The 24,071-nt window shown below is 38.7% G+C and overlaps 1 protein-coding gene across 3 annotated transcripts in view; it reads right to left on the bottom strand.

The window, feature by feature from the left end:
• Positions 1 to 24,071, bottom strand: part of CRYL1 (crystallin lambda 1) — a 145,413-nt gene that overhangs the window by 30,772 nt on the left and 90,570 nt on the right. For all 3 annotated transcript variants that reach the window (XM_059144862.1, XM_059144863.1, XM_059144864.1), the window contains exon 4: positions 4,686 to 4,847. In XM_059144862.1, the coding sequence (XP_059000845.1) occupies positions 4,686 to 4,847 (162 nt within the window). The remainder of the gene's footprint in view (positions 1 to 4,685; positions 4,848 to 24,071) is intronic.

Raw genomic sequence — 24,071 nt, 5'->3', positions numbered from 1 at the left:
GAAGGCATGTGATCACAGCGATAGCACAGCACGCCCAACACAGAGGCTTCGTTTATTTTCTCTGCAGCAGATTAAACAGAGTTAAACTCACAGAGGAAAAGCAGACTGTCCCTTTTCCCAGAAGACAGGTGCAGCAATTCATTCTCACAGCCCTGCTGGTGTGGGGGTACTCCTGACCCTGTGAATTCCTCTTCCTCTTAACAAGAGGAATGTAAAAATGAAGGGGTATATAATCCCTCACCATTTTGATAATTTAGGTAGTTAAGTCCTTTCATTAGTGATAAGCCCCACCCCCCTTCCTGAACTCACCCTCCATAAACAGAGGGGGAAAGGCAGCCCTTCTGAAGGCAGCAGCTGGCCATGTGAAACAGGCACTGCTTGCACACACATGCACACACACACACATGCTCTCCACAGACAGATGAACATTCAAGTTACCATCAACATGGGGGTAAATGGTTCTGGGTCAGGTGGGAGAGTGAGTCAGAAAAGGTGCAAGCATGGGCAAGGAGTGCTCGGATGGGAACATTTGGGGCACCTTACGCGGGTAGGGCCTGATTTAATTCCAGGCTGTGTTATAGCTCTGTGGCTGACTAGTAACCTACGTGAGAATTGTACGTTAGGAACTATTTCCATTACAGACTATATCCCCTGAGCAGATGTGTGTCCTTCCCAGGCAGCAAAATCTACAGGACATTCATAAGAGTGGTACCAAGAGCGTCTGATGGGCTAAAACAGCACTGTTTCACTCTATGGGACCACCAGTTCCCAATGGAATAAAGGCTGTAAAGTGTGGCTGAAACTGTCAGTAGAAAACTGCTGCTTTGATTGATTGTTAGCATAGATCTACGTACCAAGAGAGCATGCAACCCAACTCAACCTTCAGATAATCACCAGCCACCAAATGGCCATCCCTGAGCCCCTCCACACACCCACAAGGAGATGAGGCAGACAAAGGCAACATAAAAAACATTCGAGAGGAAGACCAGCAGAGACCCAGAGAAGAGCCACATGAAACCCCTCTCCCTGAGCCTGTCACTCTCCTGGCTCTAGTCTATGAAGCCTACTCAAAGTTCTCAAACTACCTGTGTGCTGAGAGAACACGCTCACCCACCCGTACTGGACTGACCTGAAATCTCCTCACCCCACACTGAGAAAAGGTGCCCAAGAGACAATATGGGATGTAGAAACTCCTTGGCTGCTGGTTCTTCCGTGGAGGGGTGGAGGCAGCAATCTTTCACAACTGCTGACTTTCCATTTTTGCCCCAGCCTTTCAGAGGCATGAATGGGCTTCCTTTCCCTTGACACTATTTCCTGTCTGGGCAGAGTCGTGGGTGACAGGAGCACAAATTTGAGGCAGTGGCATTGAGCTGATGCGCTGGGCTTCTCCTGCTTGGCCTGCAGGGCTAAAGGGAAACTGTAGCCCCTCAAAGACTGTAAATGGTTCTGGATTACTCGGGGACTGTCCATTCAGCTTAGGTTGAATTGTTCACAGACACTTTTTTTCCCCACTCTCCTTGAGCTCAATGGCATGATTAAACAATGGGCAGCACCAGCACAAAAGAAAGGATAAAATTCCAAAGACAGTCAACGCAGGTGATTTCATCTGCATTGGTTAATGTTAGCTTTGATATAAAATGATCTACAAAAGTAGTAAGAGATTAATTTTTGAAATAAGGTCTGAGCTTATTTTGGCTACACTGCTTGCCTTTGATTAAAGAAGTAAAAGCGAACAATCCTGGAATGGTAGGAGAACTGTCATTATACAACAGTCACTGGCTGAACTACTAGTCGGAGGTCCTTGTTAGGTGTGAGAGCAAAGTGAGTAAGGTGTAGTCTCATCCATCAGGCGGTTTAAAATTAATAAGATTCCCACCTTATTAAAGGTGGAATGAACAAAGGAATCTTATTAAAGGACTTAGGAGGCATTTCCTAAACAATGAGACTTTGTTGTTTTTTTCTTTTGTTTTACCTGACTTAGAAGTAAAATATCTGGTTAGAAATTGGAAGTTTTCAAGCAAGAGGCTTACACCTTTCACTGAAGCAACAATCAATCTAATAAGTGGTTTATCGTTTCTGAGAGTCCTTTTTACAGACATGTAAATGTCATAGAAGCAAAGATAGCACATGTTTCATTGCACTTGGTATTTGGATGCTTCAGTTAAGGTCCCTCTTATGTCTGTGTATCTGTGTGGTAGCTAGACGTGACCAGTTTTCCTCCATGTTCTGTGGGTCTAAGCCTCTGTATTTTATGACCAATCTCTAATTTCCATGGTATTTCAGTAGAAGGACATCTGGATATCCAGAACTATATCGTCATGTGAATGGTGGTCCAAGCAGTTCCTCTTCTCAGCATAGAGAATCCAGTAGGCATCTGTGACTCCCCCTTTTTCCTCAGTTCCCAGAGCAAGTCTGTTACCACACAACCCCCCTCCCTGACTCTAAACTACTCTTGCCTCAAAAAGAGGATTTGCCCTGCTCTTAGTCTAGGACCCTCAGCCTCACTGAGGCCCTGGTCACCCATGCTTGGAATATTGCCCCAATTCTGTGAAGAAGCTGCTCCCCTCTCTCAGCCATCTTCAACATACAAAGAACCTTCCAATTACCCTCCAAAGGCAGCATTTTCACCACATCACAAGGCTGCTCTGTGCCTAAGCCAGTCCCAGCTCTTTAGAGCAACTCTCAAGATTCTGTACAACTCAACTGTTTCTTCCCAAGCCTTCCAGCTTTTTCTTCCTACTCCCCAAGTATGTGAGGTATGTGTGCCCTTCCAGTCAGACTGGTCTCCTCGCAATTCTGTACACCCCACACTTGCTCTTAGCCCAGGGTCTTTGCTTATGTTCTTTCCCACTCTCTCCTCCCTTGTCAGCCCAACCTCATCCTGCCCAGCTTGGCCCCAGCTTCTCCATCAGCCTCCAATGGCCTGCTAGTGCGGGGGATGTGGCCATGTCATCCACTATCCTATTTATTATGACTTGGCTAGGTCAGCTTTTCTATACTAACAGGCTGTCCCAGTTCTCCAAGGTCACACGGAGCTCAGTTGGTTCTCAAACTCCCACCAAGTGATCCCTAGATCTCCTCTCTGATTCCTCTTTCCTCACATTACCACATTCATCTCAAAAAGATTTACCATGTGCCTGCACATCAGTTTGGAACTCACTGTCCAATATACCTCACCATGGATCTCCCAATGAATAGGTCTGCCCAACAGATGTGTGTAAGGGAACAAGAAAAAGGGGTGGGGGGTTAACATCAGACTACTGAACCAGAATCTCAGGAGCAGGACCCAGGATCTGTACTTTAGCAACACTGATCCTACTCTGGATTGTGTTGAGTCAACTGCACAGCACAGTGACATGGCTGCAAAATCTTACTCAGTGTATACATTTTTAAAATGTACCTTTTTCCCCAACAGTGGAATTCTGTGTTTAGCAGTCTCTGTCTTTAGCTGGATGGTGAGTTACATAAGGGTGAAAGTTTGTCAGTACTGCTCATTCTATCCCATTCTACCCATTGGGCATTAGGTAAGCAGGTACAATTCAAGGCATTTGGGGATTAAATTCTTTTTAAAAATGCTGGTATTGGGGCACCTGGGTGGTTCAGTGGTTTAAAGCCTCTTCCTTTGGCTCAGGTTGAGATGCCTAAATTATAACCATTACCGCTATTTCTGCTTCTGTACTTTCGCTTGCTAACCCATGAGGAGATGGAAAAATACCAGCAGACTTTCTATAGACACTCTGTAACCACACATCCTCCTCTCAGAATTGAACCTTACAGAATGGCTACCCCCGGACCCCTCTGGGGGGCCAAGAGATAACAGCCATTTGACACCAGAGAAACCCCCACCTGGAATTGGACGTAACAGAATGGCTGCTCCCGGACTCCCCATCCAGCTCTGGGCCGAGAAATAACAACCATCTGGTGCCCCACGGCTTGACGGGAAGACCCCGGTCAATCCTGGGGTGACACATACCCTAGCGGCGCCAACTCAGCAGTTTGAAGAATGACCCTTTGTTTGAAGAGCCCTTTGCCCTAACCATTAATCCCTTTCTAGCCTTTTCCCATTCTGTAGCGCACCAGTCATATTATTTAGAGTTCCTTTTTTATTTTCCCGTGGTATGTGGCGATTTGTTACAAGATACCATGATGTATGCTAAGTCCCTGCCTCCCCAAAAATAGTGTATAAAAAGTGTTGTGATCCTGAGCTCGGGACCTCTTAGTGTCACTGGCCACAAGTGCGCGGAGGTCCAGTTCGAACTCGTAATAAACGACCCTTGCTGTTTGGCTTTGACTCTGGACTCTGGTGGTCGTTTTTGGGGAGGGGTCTCGAAATTTGGGCACAACAAGGTCATGATCCCAGGGTGCTGGGATCGGGCCCTGCATCAGGCTCTCTGCTCAGCAGGTAGCCTGCTTCTTCCTCTCTCTGCCTGCCTCTCTGCCTACTTGTGATCTCTGTCTGTCAAATAAATAAAATCTTTAAAAAAATAAAAAATTTTTTAAAATGCCGGTATCATACAACTTTCTATATTTCCATAAAAAAACACTAAATTATACAATTTTAATTGTGTGGCATATGACTTATACCTCAATAAAGCAGTTAAAATGTACTAGCAGATTAGTCCAAATGTATTGCTCCTGAGAACCAGAATAAGATACAACCAGTTCCTGAGGTTTAAGGCACTCACAGGATGGGCCACAATGCACTGCTTCACGTGTGCCAAGCCAGCGAACACCTTGGAAGGCAGGAGGCAAGACGTGGAGCTGCTCAAGACAACTTTATCGTCAACGATTTGATCTAACTGTGCGAAAATCTTCTTCTTCAGCTCCAGGTTTTCCGGAACACATTCCTGAAAGGGACATATTCAAATTACGATTCATGATACCGCACTCAGGCCGCAAGCAAAGCATGTGTGATGTTTGATTCATTCCCCAAATGACCAGTCAGAAAACTACTAGCAATATTTAAGAGCAAAACAAAAAGCCTCCGAAAAACGCAGCCAAATCTCCATAACTCCGGAAACTGGGTGACGTGTATATGGGAGCTGTATTTTCTCATTTTTGCATGGGTCTGAGCATTCCCATAAGGCAATCTGCCAAGTCCATGGGGGTGGACACGCACCCTTGGCGAAATGCTACAAACAGCAACAGTAGTCAACACCACTTATTTTCCCTATCTGTCCTGATCAACGGATCAACTTATCTTCAAGGAAAAATCTTATCTTCACGAAAGGAACGAACATGTCACATCCATAATTCCCAAAAGACTTCTTGAACATCCATTTCTAAAGGGAAATCCTTTTGAAAAGGACCTTTGTTTCTAAAAATCTAAAATGACTTTAATAGGGGCACGGGAAGAGGGCAGAAGAGCAAATCTGGATTAAGTGCTGCGGATAACACTGCTCTGAAATTGTGATCACGCACAAAGCCAGGGCAGGGGGAGACAACATTCTCAAACATCCAAGCGCAGGCCCAAAGGTGAGGCCTGTTCCTGGGAACGTGATACACGCAGTGGGGACTGCCCTGCTACAGAAGGAAGCAGAGCGGGAGAAGGATACTCAAGCTGCTCCAGAGCTAGAAATACTAGAGGCGCCCCTTCCCTCCTGCCACCAACTCCCTTGGGGAACCACACAGCAGTCACTCCTACCCCAGACAGGTTGCGGCTTACCTGGAGGCAAGAGGCCTTGCAGGGAGGTTTCATGAATTTATAAGATAATGGTCTCTGTATGGTTGGGTAATCATCAGCATTAGAAACCTAATTGGGGGCGCCTGGGTGGCTCAGTGGGTTAAGCCGCTGCCTTCGGCTCAGGTCATGATCTCAGGGTCCTGGGATCGATCCCCGCATCGGGCTCTCTGCTCAGCGGGGAGCCTGCTTCCTCCTCTCTCTCTCTCTGCCTGCCTCTGATCTCTCTCTCTGTCAAATAAATAAATAAATCTTAAAAAAAAAAAAAAAAAAAAAAGAAAAGAAACCTAATCGGGTGCTTGTAAAAAATGCAGATTCTCAGATCCTCACCCCGGACCTGCTGAATCAGTCCCTGAGGGTGGGGTCCAGATAGCTGTAATTCTATCAAATACCCTGATGACTGTTGTTCCGACTAAAGTTTGAGACCCACTAGTCTGAGGTGTGGGTCTAAAGCGTGGGTCACCTCTACTCTCGATGTGACACGGTACCAAATATATTCTTGAGAATCTCTTCACTCTGATGTCAGAGTTCTGTCCTACCCTCCTCCCCGCAGCTACTCAGGGACCAACCAAGGATGTCCCGAGTAGTGTGTTAGCACTGTGGTAGGAGAAATGGTAGAAAAGCCAGCAGGTAACCAAAAGTGTGTGAAAGTGAACATGCAATGCTGAAGGATTCCTAGTAATTATATGAGAATCACCCCTCAAAAAATGTAGAGAATATATTCACGTTGGATTTAATGATACCTAATGACAAACTCCATTTGTATATCCTCTACAAGATTTAAAAAGTTTTACTCTGAGGGTAGGGAGCCAATATTGTATTTATTTATATTTTTTAAAAAATATAATCAAACTATGTGAAATTTTATTAAGAACAAAAGGTTGTATAAGCGTCACATCTCAAAGACAGGGGAAAAAAATGGAGTCATTTAAGAACTGTAAAGGCCATTGTATTAAATCCCCTTATCAAAAGGGGGAGGAAAAAAAAGCTACAGTAGCTGGCTGGTTGTACTGAGTAATTCCTGGATCAGTTAAGTCAGCAAGTTGGGTTAAGTTTAAATGGAGCCTTGTAGTAAAGCCAGAGACTAAGAATGATGCAGATACAGTTTAAACTAATAAAAGAGTCCTCATGAATAGCCTTATTGTGAGCCTGTCATGCAGATTCCCCCCTGAAATTCTATGCCTTTCTTCAGATCATTTGATTATCAAAGAGGCAAGAAAACTTGAACCAGAGGAAACCCAAACCTGCTACAATTATGTAAGGGTTTTTTAACGGCACATTTGCTTGAAGTTTTGTTGTTGTTGTTGATAGTAACAACTGTGTTCAGTTTGGTGGGCCAGGGTTATAATGCCTCTGTCCATGTCAAGCCTTGAGTACATTTCCTTGCTATTCATTAGTGAGCTAATACGCCTTGTCTAAGAAATGAATTCTGAAATGCTGTTAAATCAGGACCTTCATCACTTGTGGTTGGTTGCAAAGCTAAGAGACGCTGGGAGGAAGGGCTGAGAAAGGTACCAAATGGTGAGACAATTGAGAACCTAAATGCAAAGCAACCTCACTCTGTGAACTATAGCAATGTGACCAAGTGAGAGCTCAGCCAGTGCCTTCTCAACGCAACCCTACCTGGTACATCCAAAGGAGTTCACCCATCTCAGGCAGTATCACACAGTGAAAAGGCAAGGCTAAGTTAAACACTCCTTTTTCCCTTGCCTTCTTGAAAGTAAGAAACTGAATGATGGTATTATAGGGATAATTTTTAATTCTCTCTAACTTACTTATACTTTGAAACGTAAATCATTTATAAATTTTGGTGTTTTGTTATTAGTCAGTTACCCATGAGGGCATTTAACTCATTAGGAATGTTCTAGAAAAGCAGCATGGCCATGGCAAGTCAGTGTGCTGGATAATTCCCTGGCAAAGTTTATAAGAACTCTCTTCTGAAGTTTACTCACTTGCTGTGCAACAATACACATTTTCCAAAACAAATATTTTCATGGGGAAAATGAAATTTCATTGATTTTTTTTTTTAAATCAATTCAGGCATTTTAGATAGGTGTCCTGTTGCTAGAAAATCTACATTTGTTAATGCAAAACATCTGGAAGCAATCTTCAATGTGCTTTCCAGAAAGAAAGTAAAACAAAATTAGGCCTCAATACTTTAAGTATTTTACATGCAAAGCAATTCTATTAGACATAGGGAAAGACATGGCAAGAAAAGAAAGGTGCGCTAAAACCCACTGCAATCATGGCAGAAGGAAATTCATTCTTAAACTGAAGACGGAAGTAATATGCATTACGAAGTCTGTTAGCTCTAATTTTATCTATTCACATTTTCATTATTGCAGACACTAAACTCTACAGTGCCCTAACCAGAGGCTTATTATTTTCCTTAACATCAAAATAAAGTTTTTAAAAGCATCTTACAAACCCTAAACAGAGTTTACAATAATCTAAAACAAATCATACCCAATCTAGAGAGAACTTTCCAAAGTAAAAATCAGCATAGACCATATTTACGAACGTTACTTCCTGGGGATTGGGTGTTAAGGTTACCAGAATTATTGCTGTTTGCTTTAAATAGCAGTCCTTTCTGGGGTATCCACAGAGGGTGGACAAGAAGCTGAAGTGGCACCTGTATCAACTGCTATCCTGAGGATGAGTCTATTCCCATCCTCATTCCAACGCTTTCTAGTACCTTACATGAAATCATTTATTTAGAACTGGGTTAAAATACTTGCCATGAAAAAAATACAATTAAAAATATTTCATTTAAGCCTGCAAATAGCATATAGTTTTACTGCATTTCTAAATACTATTTCTCATGAGGAAGACTCAAGATTTTTAATACAAAATTTTTACTTAACAAAGTATTGAGAATAGCGTAAAACATAAAATAGTAAGGCATGAAGATTTTTTTTTTTTTTCAGATTTTATTTATTTGAGAAAGACAGAGCACAAGCTGGATAGGGGCAGAGGGAGAGAGATAAACTGACTCCTTTCTGAGCACAGAGCCCAAAGCTGGGCAATCTCAGGACCCCAAGATCATAACCTGGGCTGAAATCAGATGCCTAAATAAGCCACCCAGATGCCCCAAGGAATGAATTTTTAAGGAGAAAAATGAAAAATAAATGAGTTGATGTGAAGGATATCACATCAATCTCTGAGACCACTTATTACCAATGAAGACTATCTATAAATTCAGGGTGACAAATCTGAGAAGACTACATAAATTATTTTTTTATATGACTGTGGTTTTGCCTCCATATCAAATACACATATAATGCATTTCCATCAGGCAATCTCTATGATGCAGCAATTCTCAAAGCAGCAGAGAACAGGGAGAGGGTCTACATGTGAGATTTGGAGGAAAAAAAACATAGAATTTAAAATATGATGCTTTTTTTAGTAATAATTGGACTAGATATTTTTAGCCCAAACACTTTGTCACTGCAATGAGTAAAACAATAAATTCCATTCAACATATTTTGTTGGATGACAACCACTGTTTTATAAAAACGTTCTCATTTTTGAAAACTCAAGTTTTATAGTATCACAAAGCTACTTTCACTTGTCACCATGTATATGTTCAACTATAAAATAATTTTACAGTACTTTGAACAGAAATAGCATTATCAAGGCCATCTGTATCTTAACTCTATCTGTCCAGAGGAGAAACCAAAAAGTCAAAATTTATAGGTATGACTAAAACAGTTATTTATTCTTCAAATTTCTTTAATAAAAAAAAGTCTAAAATATCAACAAGTCAAGCATCCAATTTAAGAAGTCAGAAATAGAACATAATAGATCCAAAGAAAAATAAAGAGTATCATAAAGATGGCATAAACCAATCAAACAGAACTAGAGTTTCTCAAAACTTAGTCCCAGACTATTCTCTTCTCACCTAAATTCTCTCCCTAGGGAATCCAAACCAAGCCCACAGCTTAACTCACCAATCTAAAGACTTAACTCACACTTTTATTTCTCCTTCACAAACTATCTTCACATGAATACTTCAAAGGCACCTCAAATTTATCTGATCCCTCTTCTAGTACTAGCCGGCATATAAATTTTCCAGTTTAGAAAGATAAACCTTAATGATCCAAGATTATTAAGGAACCTCATGATCCACAGGGAAGTAACATTACAATTCCAGTCCCCTGCCTACAAAACCACTTCATTTATGCTACTGACTCTCATTATTTGGTAAAGTATTTGTTTTGTTTTTGTAAAATGTTTCTAAAGCATCAAATTTATGTGATTAAAAAATTTATAATCAGCGATGTTAAGATTTAGTAGTCTAATACTAAGTAAAAATATTTTAATGATTCCCTCCCTACTAGATGTCATAAAGCCATTCCCCCCAATATAAACCCATGAGCAAATCCAGAGTATATACTAAGGTACAAATGAGCACGATGCAAACTCCAAAACTAGGGAGGAAGTAAATTTTGTATTTCTATATTCTAAAAGTTTACATCTCACATGCAAGAGAAAATGAACATACTAAGAGAACACGGTCCATCTTCTGAACTGACATTTTTAAAAATGGCTATATTTAAACAAACACCATTACAACAAAACAGAATTCAAAGATGAAAGCTCCATGAGAGCAGGAATCTTAATTTTTACTTTATTGCTATATTCCCAGTTCTAAGAATAATGCCTGACAAAAAGAAGTTATTCAGTAAACATTTGTTTAATCAATGAATGAATGAATGAATGAAAAATTCTGTGATGCAGTTTTATACAATACCCCACAAGCTCACTGAATACATATTTACTCTGCTTGATCATTATATTATTTTAGAGAAAATGTCTAAAGACGGCTGAAAGAATAAACACAAGACACCTCCCTGCTTTCTGGCACCCCATGGGGCAATCATACCCATTCCTGGACCTACACATTCAAAATAGAGTCCCATCTGCCATGGACTAAAGTTCTGTTCTCTTTTACTAAATATTTGTTCTGATTTAGGAAGATACTCCATTCAAGTCCAGGCATTTGTGTCTCTCCTTCTTCCCCAAATTCTGCAACAGCTTGAAGCCCTGAGGGTGAACTGATCTGTCTTCGTTCAGTATATATGTGATAGATGGACTCAGCTACTGCAATCTGTTCCATGCCGCCTCAGCAGGACGCTGCTACTACTGCTAACGCCCCTACCATTATTCCGCTACTAGTCACGCTGCTAATCCCACAGATAGTATTCATGCTAAATGAATAGTATTCATCCAGTATTTTTTAATAGAAAAAAATTCTGTCACTTATATCTAATGCAATGACTCCCATTTAGTTTATAGTATAAATCATAACATTATGTCACAACCTACAGAAGCTTCTTTCCATATATGCATTTGTATACTAGTCTAGCAGTATTTTGGAACCTTGAAGAAAGCTAATACATGAAGTAGATCCACTGATGGAAAATGGAAGTCTGAAACTGGATGACAAGTTTCTGACTGTTAGCATTAACATCTGAGTGCAAATACACTTCTGATGAGGAACTAGTCTCTGCAGGGAACTTTCCCACTAAACAGAACAAGAAGGTGTACTCCCTGCTTTTCAAGAACCACATGTTTTAAGAAGCACATACGAAAACAGACATCCATGCAAGTAGCTATAATAGAGCAGAAAATACGTACTCTGACAAAAGCAGGCAAAATGTCAATATGGCACCAAGCCAGAAGGTCACATTTTCCTCATCAAACATGAGGATTACAGACACTATACAGTCTTGGTCAAAATAGGAATACTAACATAGTATCACAAACTGCTCTTAAGTGGTATTGAGAGTAGGGGAACACATACTGGTAACAACAGAAGGAACATAAAAATATTTCTATTTGGTCCCCCAAAGGTCTTACTTACCAGCCATACCCCAGAACCTACCACTGGGGACAGAAGGAGCTATTCTCAACAAATTATTTGTAGAGAGTATTCTACTTTTGATAATCGTACAAGTACTTGCTTGTTTTAGACAATCCTCCTGCTGAGAACAACTAAAAATGCTTAAAACCTATAAAAAATAATCTGTTGGAAATAGTGAAGAACTGCAAGGCCAAGATTCAGGTAATAGGGACACTTGGAGATATAAGCTTTACATATGGCTACTCTTCAATCCTCAAAGCAACTGCTTATTTCAAAAGTAGAGACAAAATGGCTGAAACAAGAAGCAAGGCTTTGGTAGACTCATAGTGCTGAGGGAAAACTGGAGCTCAGGGCCTGGTAACTGCTCTATGCTTCCAGCTGGCACCTTCAAGAGCTCTTCCTTGGAGTAACAGTGACCCATCTTCACAAGCCTGCACTCATCTCAACACATGATTAATTTAAAGAGATAAGCTCCTAGCCTAGCTTCTCTGGAGAACAAAACCATAACCAGAGCCTTGGTTTTTCATAAGGAATGTCTCACATATAAACAAAGAAACAAAACAGATAGCAGAGAAGACCTGACAGAAAACAAAGAGAGAATACAGACTTTAGAAACAGACCCATAGGACATCCAGAGAATGGTATTACCAGATATGAACTTTGATATAACTTATTAATATATTTAAGGAACTAAAAGATAACTGAAAAATTTTAGCCTGTAACTAGTAACTATAAAAAGAATCAAGTAGAAACTCAACAACTGAAAAATACAATGAAAACTTTTAAAAGATGGTCTTAGCTGAAGAAATAATAATTTGGAAGCTATAGCAGGATAAAATATCCAGACTGAAGCATGAAGAGACACTGAGAGGGGAAATATAGAAAAGAGCATAGGAAAAACACATGGAAATGTTGAAGAGTTCTAACATACAGGTAAATGCAGTTCCAGAAAGAAATGGGGTTTGAGAGAAAGAATGAAACAGAAAGGGGGGGGGGGTTGAAGCAATATATAAAGAAAGAACTGATTTCCAAAACTGATTTAAGAGTTATAATAAAGTGATTATGACAATATGGACACTCACAGAATGAGACACTATAACCATTAAAGCAAGGGAGCTTACTTCTCAATATTGAATGAAATAGTAAAGTACACAAGACACATTAGATGAATAAAGAATATACTAGTCTCCCCTACACCTATAAAATAAGTGTACATAAAATATTGGAAGGAAATATACAAAATGGTAATAGGGACTCCATCTCTGGGCAGTAAGAGTACTAATGATTTTCTTTATTCTTTTATAAATTTTCCAATTTTCTGTAATTACCACAAATTACTTATACAATCAGAGGAATGTTAAAGGATATGACTTTGCATCATAATAAGATTAAAAATATGTCCAGATATACTTGGAAAGAATAGAAATACACACACAAATGTACTATCAAGATTATAATCTTAGAGCAATCAAAAAGCTATTTTTTTCACCATTTTTTCAAGTTTTTACATTAACTTTAAGGCAAGACAATGTTTAATGATAGTATCAAGAATTAAAAAGAATCTGAGATTTTTACCCTATATGGAAGTTAACAAGGTTGCCTGCCATAGTTTAACAAACGCTCACGGAAAACATGGGTTTCTCGGGTCAGAAATAAAGGACAATATTACAGGTTATCAAACAGCATGAGCTTCGTGTTCACAGTAGTCCTCCTTATCCCCAAGTCCCAAGGGGGTAATGTGAAGGGAACCAGTTGGATCTGGGTTTGTGTCCCAACTGAGGACTATGAGCTTATTAGGAATCACAAATCCCTCACAACTGACCATAAGCAAAGCCACCTGACCAATGCCCCAGAAGGTGACAGCAAACAAAACTGCCCTTTGATCCAGAAGGAGACACTCTGTCTTCCAAGATGGTTAATTATACAAACATCCCTGAAAAGTTAGTCCAGAACAAAAGGGTCTGTTTTTCCCATGAGCACTGAAAAGAAAAAAAGATAATGAATCTCACAATAGATGATAAGAAGTGTTGGCCCAGCCAAACTGTGGAAAGAACCAAGATGCCCTTCAGTGGACGAATGGATAAGGAAGATGTGGTCCATATACACTATGGAGTATTATGCCTCCATCAGAAAGGATGAATACCCAACTTTTGTAGCAACATGGATGGGACTGGAAGAGATTTTGCTGAGTGAAATAAGTCAAGCAGAGAGAGTCAATTATCATATGGTTTCACTTATTTGTGGAGCATAACAAATAGCATGGAGGACATGGGGAGATGGAGAGAAGAAGGGAGTTGAGGGAAATTGGAAGGGGAGGTGAGCCATGAGAGACTATGGACTCTGAAAAACAACCTGAGGGTTTTGAAGGGGTGGGGTGTGGGAGGTTGGGGGATCTAGGTGGTAGGTAATAGGGAGGCACGTATTGCATGGAGCACTGGGTGTGGTACAAAAAAAACAATGAATACTGTTACGCTGAAAAGAAATTTAATAAATAAATAAATAAATAAATAACATCTTAAAAAAAGAAGAAGAAGAAGAAGTGATGGCCCAAGGATGAATTTAACAATAATCTAAAATTCTATAGTAGTCCTAAACCTCTAGGTAAGAAAGGAAAAGTTACTTTCCCACTGAAGATTTTGAAGGGTTTCTCTAGCACTAACTACCCCCAAATTAAAGGCTCTACTCAATGCAAAACTCTTCTTGGTAAAACAGTTAATGAGAACACACACCCTACCAACAGGTATATGTTTAGTCAGAGACTTTATTAACAAAGTTGCAATCCTTCCTCATTTGAAAAGAAAAAAGACTGAAGCCATGAGTCACAGCCTTAAATTAAAAGAGAATGAATCCTATTTTAAGAATTGAGAGCCTAGGCATAAGGAGGAGCTGTCAGCAGCTTTTGTCACCCTTTGGGTCATCAGTTGATTCACTGGTCTGGCTAGTTTTACCTTTTCTGCTCATTGAGGAGGCCACTTCTCTTAGGAAAGAAGAGCCCCTCTTCATTCAAACGTGTGAAAGGACAGTGAGAGTACCAAGCAGAGTGAGTCTTTTTCCCTCATTTTACTCAGCTCTCTATGTCACTCAAACTTTGAAGAAAAAGATTTACCATTTTTGATATAAACAATAGTAAAGTAACAGCCATTCTAATCTTGCATATAGCTTCAAAGAAACAGCATATAGCTTCTTGTATCTCACTATTGTATTAAGTTAGACAATATTTTTGGCTAAAGACCTCTCGGAAGCCAGCTCAAAGATAGGACCAACTACCTAGATCATAAAGTCCACACATCTATGTGCTGTTTAATCCAAAAACAGTGTCAGGAGGATTCCTTCTTATTCCTATGATAGGACAGCTAAATATTGCTTACTGAGTACTTAAAAAAAAAAAAAAAGTCCTTCCTCAAGTCTATATTTATGCTAAAATGATTTAACCAGCAACTTAAATTTTCTGTTCCGTGTTGCAACACCTTCTGGTGTTAAGAAGAGCCTGACAGGTTTCCTCCTGTTCGGGACAGCTGACAGACAAGCCTACAAGTGCCTGATGAGACCCAATAACTTTCCAGTTCACTTAGGACTACAACCAGTAGACATAAGGTTTTCGAAGTTCAAATGTCCACAGGAAAAATTTAAGGGAAATAATTGGAAACAATTGTGATTCAACATTTGACTCATTCAGTATGTGAATAAATACATTTTAATTCACCTAACTGACTGGAGACAATAGTATGATAACCTACCATTGCCAAAAACCCATTTTATGTTGGGTGTAGGAAACTGAAATAAAAATCCTTATGCCTAGGGGATGAACAGGCATAGATGCTGAGAGAGAGAGAGAGCTAAGGGCACTGAGGAAGCCACATTCCCAAGCACCAGAGACATAATGCCTGCCTAAGATGAAGGCCTAACCTGAACCACAAGAAACGCCACTCGCACTACTCCCCATCACTAGGCTAGCAAGTGTAAAGTAACAAGTAACAGAAGAATACTTCTGGGAGAGGATCAGAATGAGAATATAGAAGAAGATCCTCTCCAAGGGCAGGGCAAAGGGAAGACTAAAAGGTAAAGTGAAGATACTGACAGGAAAAAAACCTTGGGCCAATCAATCTTTGTTTTATTTAAGATTTTATTTATTTGTCAGAAAGAGAGAGAGCACAAGCAGGCAAAGTGGCAGACAGAGGCAGAGAGAGAAGCAGGCTCCCCACTGAGCAAGGAGCCCGATGCAGGACTCGATCCCAGGATCCTGGGATCATGACCTGAGCTGAAGGCAGCAGCTTAACTGACTGAGCCACCCAGGCATCCCCAACCAGTCTTAATCTTAAACACAAGGTATTACTGAGGAATTTAAAACCTGTAGTGTACCAATAGTGACCACAGCAATTATAGAGCTTAAACCTTGATGAATTCCTAAATAGATTAACTCAAATCCCCACTGTAAACACCTCAAAGAAGGAAAGGTATGTCAAATCCTGGGCATAAAAACTGTTTACCTCAGTCACTACTGTCCTACTCAAGACTTCTGGCTTTCCAAAACAAAGATTTGTGAGGCATACAAAATAGTGCACACCCCAGAGACGAAGTGATCATTGGGACCAGACTCCAATATGATTCAGATAGTGTCATATCTGACAGTGAATTTAAAATAACAATTAATATGTGAAAGACTCTAATGTAAAGAATGGATGTGCAAAATCACATGGGTAATTTTTAGCAGAGAAATGGAAACAACAAAAAAGCACCAAAGAGAATATTAAAAATGAAAGAGTAACAGAGAACACCTTTGACTGGTTCACTAACAGACTGAGAACAGTTGAGGAAAGACTCTGTGAACTTAAAGATGAGTCAAGGGGAATTATCCAAAATGAAGTAACAAAGAGCAAAAAGACTGAGAAGAACATACAGAGCATCCAAGACCTGTAGGAAAAATATTAGATGATTAAACACTTGTGCAACTGGAATCTTGAAAGAGACAGGAAAAAAATGAAAGAAATAATGACTGAGACTATTCCAAAAACTAATAAAAATCACTAAATCATATGACCAAGAAACTCAGAGAATACATTGCAGGACAAATAATTCTCCTTCCCCTAGACTCCCACAGATGTAGGTATATTATATTCAAATTGCTGAACTTGCTGAAGATGAAGAGAAATACTGAAGGAAGTTAGAGAAAAAAGTCACATAACATATACCAGAACAAAGATAAAACTGCAAAAGACTTTATGAGAGATCATCCAAGGTAGACAATAATGGACTAACATCTTTAAGTGCTAGAAGGAAAAAAAAAAAAAAAACCAAACCTGTCGAACCAGAGTTCTATACCCAGAAAATTATCTTTCACAAATGAAGGGAAAAAAAAACTTTACTGAGTATATTAGCAGAAGGAAAGGAAAAGTGAATTGGGGGAAATTGGAGGGGGAGACGAACCATGAGAGACTTGCAGACTCTGAGAAATAAACTGAGGGTTTTGGAGGGGATAGGGGTAGGAGGTTAAGTGAGCTTGGTGGTGGGTATTAAGGAGGGCATGTATTGCATGGTGCACTGAGTGTGGTGCATAAACAATGAATACTGGAACACTGAAAAAAATAAAACAAGAATTAAAAATTTAAAAATTTTTAAAAACTTTACTGAGGAAAAACAACTCAGGGAATTCATTCCCATCAGACCTAGTCTATAATCATTTTTAAAGGAGTTTACAGAAAGGAGAAAAACAGATACCAGAGTGAAAACTGGATCTACACAAAGAAACAAAGAACACTGGAAATGGAATAAATGCTACAAATTTCCCTCTAATTACTACCTTCACTGCAACGCACAGATTTTAATAATCAGTGTTTTCATTTTCATTTAGTTCAAAATATTTTAAAATTTCTCTTGAAATTTTTTTCCTGGATCAATGTGTTATTTAGAAATGTATTGATTATCTATGTACTTGGGGATTTTCCAGTTATCTTTCTGTTACTCATTTCTAGTTTAATTTCATTGTGGTAGGACAGCAGACATTTCATGATTTCTATTGTTTTACATTTGTTAAAGTGTGTTTTATGGCCGATCATTTGACCTGCTCTAATAAACAGTCAGGTCTTCCCATTTCAGCACGGTTCCCATGGTGGTTTCCACTCATGAGTCTCTGCTTCAGTAAGCTGTGACTCCCTGTATTTGTCTGTTTCTCCAATCCTGCAGTTTTCCCTATGTTTTTCTTTCTCTTATATATACATGAAGAGTGTTGATTTTTCAGTCTGTTCAGCTTTTTCTTGTTGTTAGGATGGAGTGGCAACTTCCAAGCTCCTTACATGTGATCTGGAAACTGGAAGTCCTAGCAATGCATTGTAAATGAGCATGTAAAAGTAAAGACAGACCAACGATTGTACAGGATATTGATGCAGTATAACATTAAAATGTAACCTTTGATCTATATCTTAAATCCTATAAGTAATAAATCAATAATGGAGATAAAATAGCATCAAAAAATATTCAGTTAACACAATCAACACAAGAGCAGGAAAAAAAATAAATGGAAGAAAAAGAAAATGGCTAAGAAAATTATATCTTTTAAGTCATCTGTATCAGAAATCACATTACATGTGAATGGTCTAAACACAGCAGCTGGGACACCTGAGGGGCTCGGTAGTTAAGCGCCTGCCTTTGGCTCAGGTCATGATCCCAGGATCCTGGATCAAGGCCCACGTCAGGCTCCCTGCTCCACGGGAAGCCTGTTCTCCCTCTTCCACCCCCCTTGCTTGTGTTCCCTCTCTCACTGTGTCTCTGTCAAAAAAAATAAATACAATCTTTTAAATAAAACAAAACAAAACAAACAAGCCAATTAAAGTCAGAGATTGTCAGATTGGATAAAAAAGCAAGATCCAACTCTAAACTATCTAGAATCTATTTATAGACTTAGATAGAGTAGAAGTAAAAGAGTGAAAAAACATATTCCCAGCAAACACTAATGAAAGAAACTGGTATTCGTGATATTAATATCCAAAAAGCAGATCTGAGAATAAGAAATACCATCAGGGATAAAGATGGGCATTTTATAATGATAATTATTATTATAATTATATATAAAAAATTATTAAATTTTTCAAGAAGATATAATAATCTTAAATGTTTATATACCTAATAACAGAGCTACAAAATACGTTAAGTAAAAACTTAAAGGAAAAACAGACAAATGCGGGGCGCCTTGGGTGGCTCAGTTGTTAAGTGTCTGCCTTCAGCTCAGGCCATGATCCCACTGGGATCGAGGCCCGCATCAGGCTAGGGAGCCTGCTTGGCAGGAATCCTGCTTCTCCCCCTTCAGCTCCCCCTGCTTGTGTTCCCTCCGCCACTGTGTCTCTGTCAAATAAATAAATAAAATCTTAAAAAAAAATAGGCAAATGCACAATTATTATGGGAAGCCTCAATAGTTCTCTCTCAGAATAAGTAGACAGAAAATAAGTAAGGCTTTAGCAGATCTGAATAACATTATCAATAAATTGATCTACTTGACTTTTAGAGACCAATCATCCAACAACAGCTAAATGCATACTTTCTTCCTGGTGCACCTGGAGTATTCACCAAGACAGATCATATTCTGGACCATGAAACAAATGTTAAATTTAAAATGACAGTAATCCTACAAAATATGTTCTCTGACATAACGCAAGTAAAGTAGAAATCAACAACAGAAGAATATATGGGAAATCTCCCAAATGTTTGGAAATTAAACAAGCACTTCTAAATAATCCACATATCAAAGTGGAATTCTCATAAGAAATTAGAAAATATTTGAATTTGATGAAAATGGAAAGACAATATTTGAAATTCATTAGATTCAGCTAACAGAGCTTTAAGTGAAACTTATAACATCAAATTTTTACTTTAATAAAAAAGAAAGGTCTCAAAACTTTAATATATATACCGCTACTTAAGAAAACAGAACAAAAGCAAATTAAATCCAAAGAAAGTGGAAGGAAGGAATAATAAAAATAGGGGAAGGGTATGCAACTGATGAATCACTAAATTCTACTCTTGAAACAAATAATACTCTATTAATGTTAACTACCTGGGATTTAAATTTAAAAAAATATTAGAATAAAAAATGAATTAAAAATACCCAAAAAAAAGGCGCCTGGATGGCTCAGTTGGTTAAAGCCTCTGCCTTCAGCTCAGGTCATGATCCTGGGGTCCTGGGATCGAGCCCCACATCGGACTCTCTGCTCAGCAGGAAGCCTGCTCCCTCCTCTCTCTCTCTGCCTGCCTCTCTGCCTGCCTCTCTGCCTGCTTGTGATCTCTGTCAAATAAATAAAAATAAGATCTTTAAAAAAATACAAAAAAATAGGAGAAGAAATCAATGAAATTGAAAACAGAAAAACAACAGAGAAAAAAACAATGAAATCAAAGTTGTGTATTTTGTGGGGAAAATAAAATTTAAGGCTGACTGGTCAATTAAAAAAAGAGAATACGTAAATTTATAATAACAGGGATAAAAGAGGGTAGCTCACTACTGGTCCTATAGTCATTAAAAGAAAAATAAAAGAATATTATAAACAATTCTTAATGCCAAGAAATCCTAAAACTTAGATAAAATAGACCAATTACTTGAAAGACACAAACCACCAAAACAAAAGAATAAAACTCATGTGTTCATCTCTAAGATGTAAAAAATATCTGATAAAATTCAACATCCATTAATAAAATTAAAAAAGAACTCAGCAAATTATGAATATAAGAAAACTCTTTTAATATGATAGAGGGAAACTACAAAATCCTATGCTAGCAACATACTTAATGGTGAAAAACCAAAAACTTTTATCTTAAGATCAAGAAGGCAAGAATGCCTTGCCACTATTTCACATCACGTTGAAATGCCTAACCAGTATAACAAGGCAAGAAAAAGACAAAAGGCAAATAAACAGAAGAAATGAAACTATCTAAATGAGACATGCACGTTTACATGGAAGATCCCAAAAAATCTACGAAAAACTCCTAGAACTAGTAAATGAGTTCAGCAAGATAGCAGGATATAGATCAAGTCAACATAAAAAGAAAAACAACTATATGTCTATATTGTAGCAATGAAGAACTGGAATTTTTTTAAAAATTAAATACCATTTACAATATCACACACACAAAGAATTACTTAGGCATAAATCTAACAAAATACATTAGATATCTGTATGTTGAAAGCTATAAAATGTTGATAAAATAAATTAAAGAAGATATAAATAAAGTAGATATACCATGTTTATGAATTGAGAGACTCAACAGTGTTAATATATATATATATATATATATATTTTTTTTTAAAGATTTTATTTATTTACTTGACAGAGAGAAATCACAAGTAGATGGAGAGGCAGGCAGAGAGAGAGAGAGGGAAGCAGGCTCCCTGCTGAGCAGAGAGCCCGATGCGGGCCTCGATCCCAGGACCCTGAGATCATGACCTGAGCCGAAGGCAGCGGCTTAACCCACTGAGCCACCCAGGCGCCCAACAGTATTAATATATTACTTCTCCTCAACCTGATTACTAATTCAACAAAATCCCAGTAGAAATTCTGAAGGTTGTTTTGTAATCAAAAAAATAGTTCTAAATATTATATGTTAAGGCAAGGGAACCAGGATAGCCAAAACAGTTCTGAAACGGAACAGAATTAGATGACACACTTTCTGATTTCAAAACTTGCTATAAAATTACAGTAATTTAGAGAAAGTAGGATTGGCACATACTGTTACATTGATACATGGGTCAATACACTATAAAAAAGCCCAGAGATGACAGATCCACATAAGCATAGACAGCTGGTTTTTCACAAAGTTGCAAAGGCAAGTCAACAGAGAAAACAACAAATGGTGTTCAACAAATGGTTCTGGTATGATTGGACTTTCCTTATGCAAAGAAATGAGCCTTGGTATCTATACCTTATACAAAATTAACTCAAAATAAATCATGGACAGAAATGTAAATTTTAAAACTACAGATGTTCTAGAATAATACAGAGAAGAAAATCTATGTGGCCTTAGATTAGGCAAAGAATTTTTAGAATAAGACACCAATATCAGAAATGTGAAGGGAAAAAATTGATAAATTGGGATTTCTTGAAACTAAAAACTTTTATTCTGGGACTGTTAAAAAAAAATGAAGAAACAAATTACAGACTAGGAGAGGTATTTGTAAATTATATTTCTGAGAAAGAAGTTGTATCCAGAATATATAAAGACCTCCCTAATCTTGACAATAAGAAAATAATCTAATCTTTTTCAAAATAGGCAAAAGATCTAGACAGATACTTAATAAAAAAAGATATGGATGACAAACAAGCATGTGCAATGACCCTCAACATCATTAGTGATTAGGCAAGGCAAATTAAAGCCACAATGATATATTGCTGTGTTTTGATTAGAATGGAAAAGAGGGGTACCTGGGAGGCTCAGCAAGTTAAGTGTCTGCCTTGAGCTCAGGTGATGATCCTGGTGGTCCTGGAATTGAGCCCCACACTGGGCTCCTTGCACAGTTAGGGAGTCTGCTTCTCCCTCTACCTCTGCCCTTGCTCCCCCCGCCCCCTGCTTGTGCCCATGCATGTGCACGCTCTCTCAAATAAATGAAATCTTCTAAAAAAAATAAATAAATAAAATAAAATAGAATGGAAAAGAAAAAAAGACAATAGCAAGTGCGGACAAGGGAGCGGAACAACTGGAACTCTACACTGCTGGTGGGAATGCAGAATTACACAGTCACTTTGGAAAACAGTTTTGCAGTTTCTTATAAAGTTAAATCAATGCACAATCTCACTCTTAATAGAAATAAAACTTAACATGCATATAAGAGCCTATGTGATGTTTACAGCATCTTTATTAAAAAATCATCCCCAAATGGAAACAAATCAACTGCTTTTCAACTGATGAATGGGTAAATGAAACTATATAACCTTTCAAAGGATTACTCCTCCCCAACAAAAATAAATAAGCTGCTGATCAACACAGCAACATGAATGAAATGTAAACCCTTTCTGCTAAAGGAAAGAAGCTAAAAACCAAAAGGCTACAGATTATATGATTCTATTTACATGACCTTGGAGGGGGAAAGGAGACATGCAAATTATAGGGATAGAAAACAGATCAGCTATGGCCTTGACTAAGAAGTGACATCATTGGGGGTGATGGAACTGTTCTGTAAGGAACCATGGGGGAAGCTACAAAACTATATGTTGGTCAAAACCCACAGCACCATATGTACCAACAAATGAATTTTTTTAATACAAATCTTTTTAAAAAATCATCCAGGATATGGGGGAGCCAAAATGAATTTCAGGCTGTGGCAAATGAATCCAACTATTTTACAAATCAATTACATAATTGCCCTGAGACAAGTGGGTAAGGAAGGAGCTGGCTTAAGTAACTTTAGGAAACTGTTTCTCCTGACTACTTTACAGTAAAGGACAAGAACCATGCAGAACACTATGCTGAAGTTGGCAGTTTGTCAGGTGTGGGTTAGCAGTTTGGAAACAACTTTGTATGCATACAGGGTTGAACAAATAAATATATCATAGATAATGAGAGCGAGTATTTCACTGTCAAAGAACAGATAGACGGGAGGCTAGGATGAACTAGTAGAGCTGGGCGGATGTCAGAGGCATGATCATATGAACTTGTGATTTCTGCTTGTTTGTTTTTTAAACACATATATGACTAGATAGATACAGAAATAAGAATAGGGATGTGCATATATATGGGTTAGTATGCATATATTTCCTAGCTCTATCTACTGAGAAGGAGGGTAGCAATGGACACACTGAGTAGGCTGATCTTGCTTTCTGAATCAGTAGGGCCTGTAGCGGCCTCGTCCCCCTGATTCAGACCCACTGGCTCTCTGGCTTTGCTTCCTCCCTCTGTGTTATAGATGAGCTGGTCTTCAGGAAAGAAAAATGGGATTGGGAGGGAAACAAACCATAAGAGACTCATAATCTTACAAAACAGACTGAGAGTTTCTGGGGGGAGAGGGAGTGTAGAAAGGGTGGTTGGGTTATGGACATTGGGAAGGGCATGTGATATGGTGAGTGCTGTGAAGTGTGTAAGCCTGGTGATTCACAGACCTGTACCCCTAGGGCAAATACAACATTATATGTTAATAAAAATAATTAATTAAAAAAATACATATATCCACACACACAAAAAAAGAAAAAAAAACTATCCTCAGGGTACCTAGGTGGCTCAGTTGGTTAACTGACTCTTGGTTTGGGCTCAGGTCATGATCTCAGGGTCATGAAATCAAGACCCTAGTTGGACTCCACATTCAGCAGGGAGTCTGCTTGAGATTCTCTCCATCTCCCTCTGCCCTTCCACCCACTTGCACATGCACATGTGCTCTCTATCTCTCTCTAAATAAATAAAATCTTGGAAAAAAAATTCTCTTTAAAATAGAGTTTGATTCTTAAACCACACTTAAATAGTAAAATGAATAATTTTTTTCAAAAGAATGTTGTAGGGCCATTGTTAGAAGACTTAGATAGGGCATATTAATAAGGACATAAAACGCCCATAATCCCA

The sequence above is a fragment of the Mustela lutreola genome, chromosome 13 (assembly GCF_030435805.1).
Source record: "Mustela lutreola isolate mMusLut2 chromosome 13, mMusLut2.pri, whole genome shotgun sequence".
NCBI lineage: Eukaryota > Metazoa > Chordata > Mammalia > Carnivora > Mustelidae > Mustela > Mustela lutreola.
Note: the sequence above shows the minus strand (reverse complement) of the source record. Positions and strands in the feature narration are given on the sequence as shown.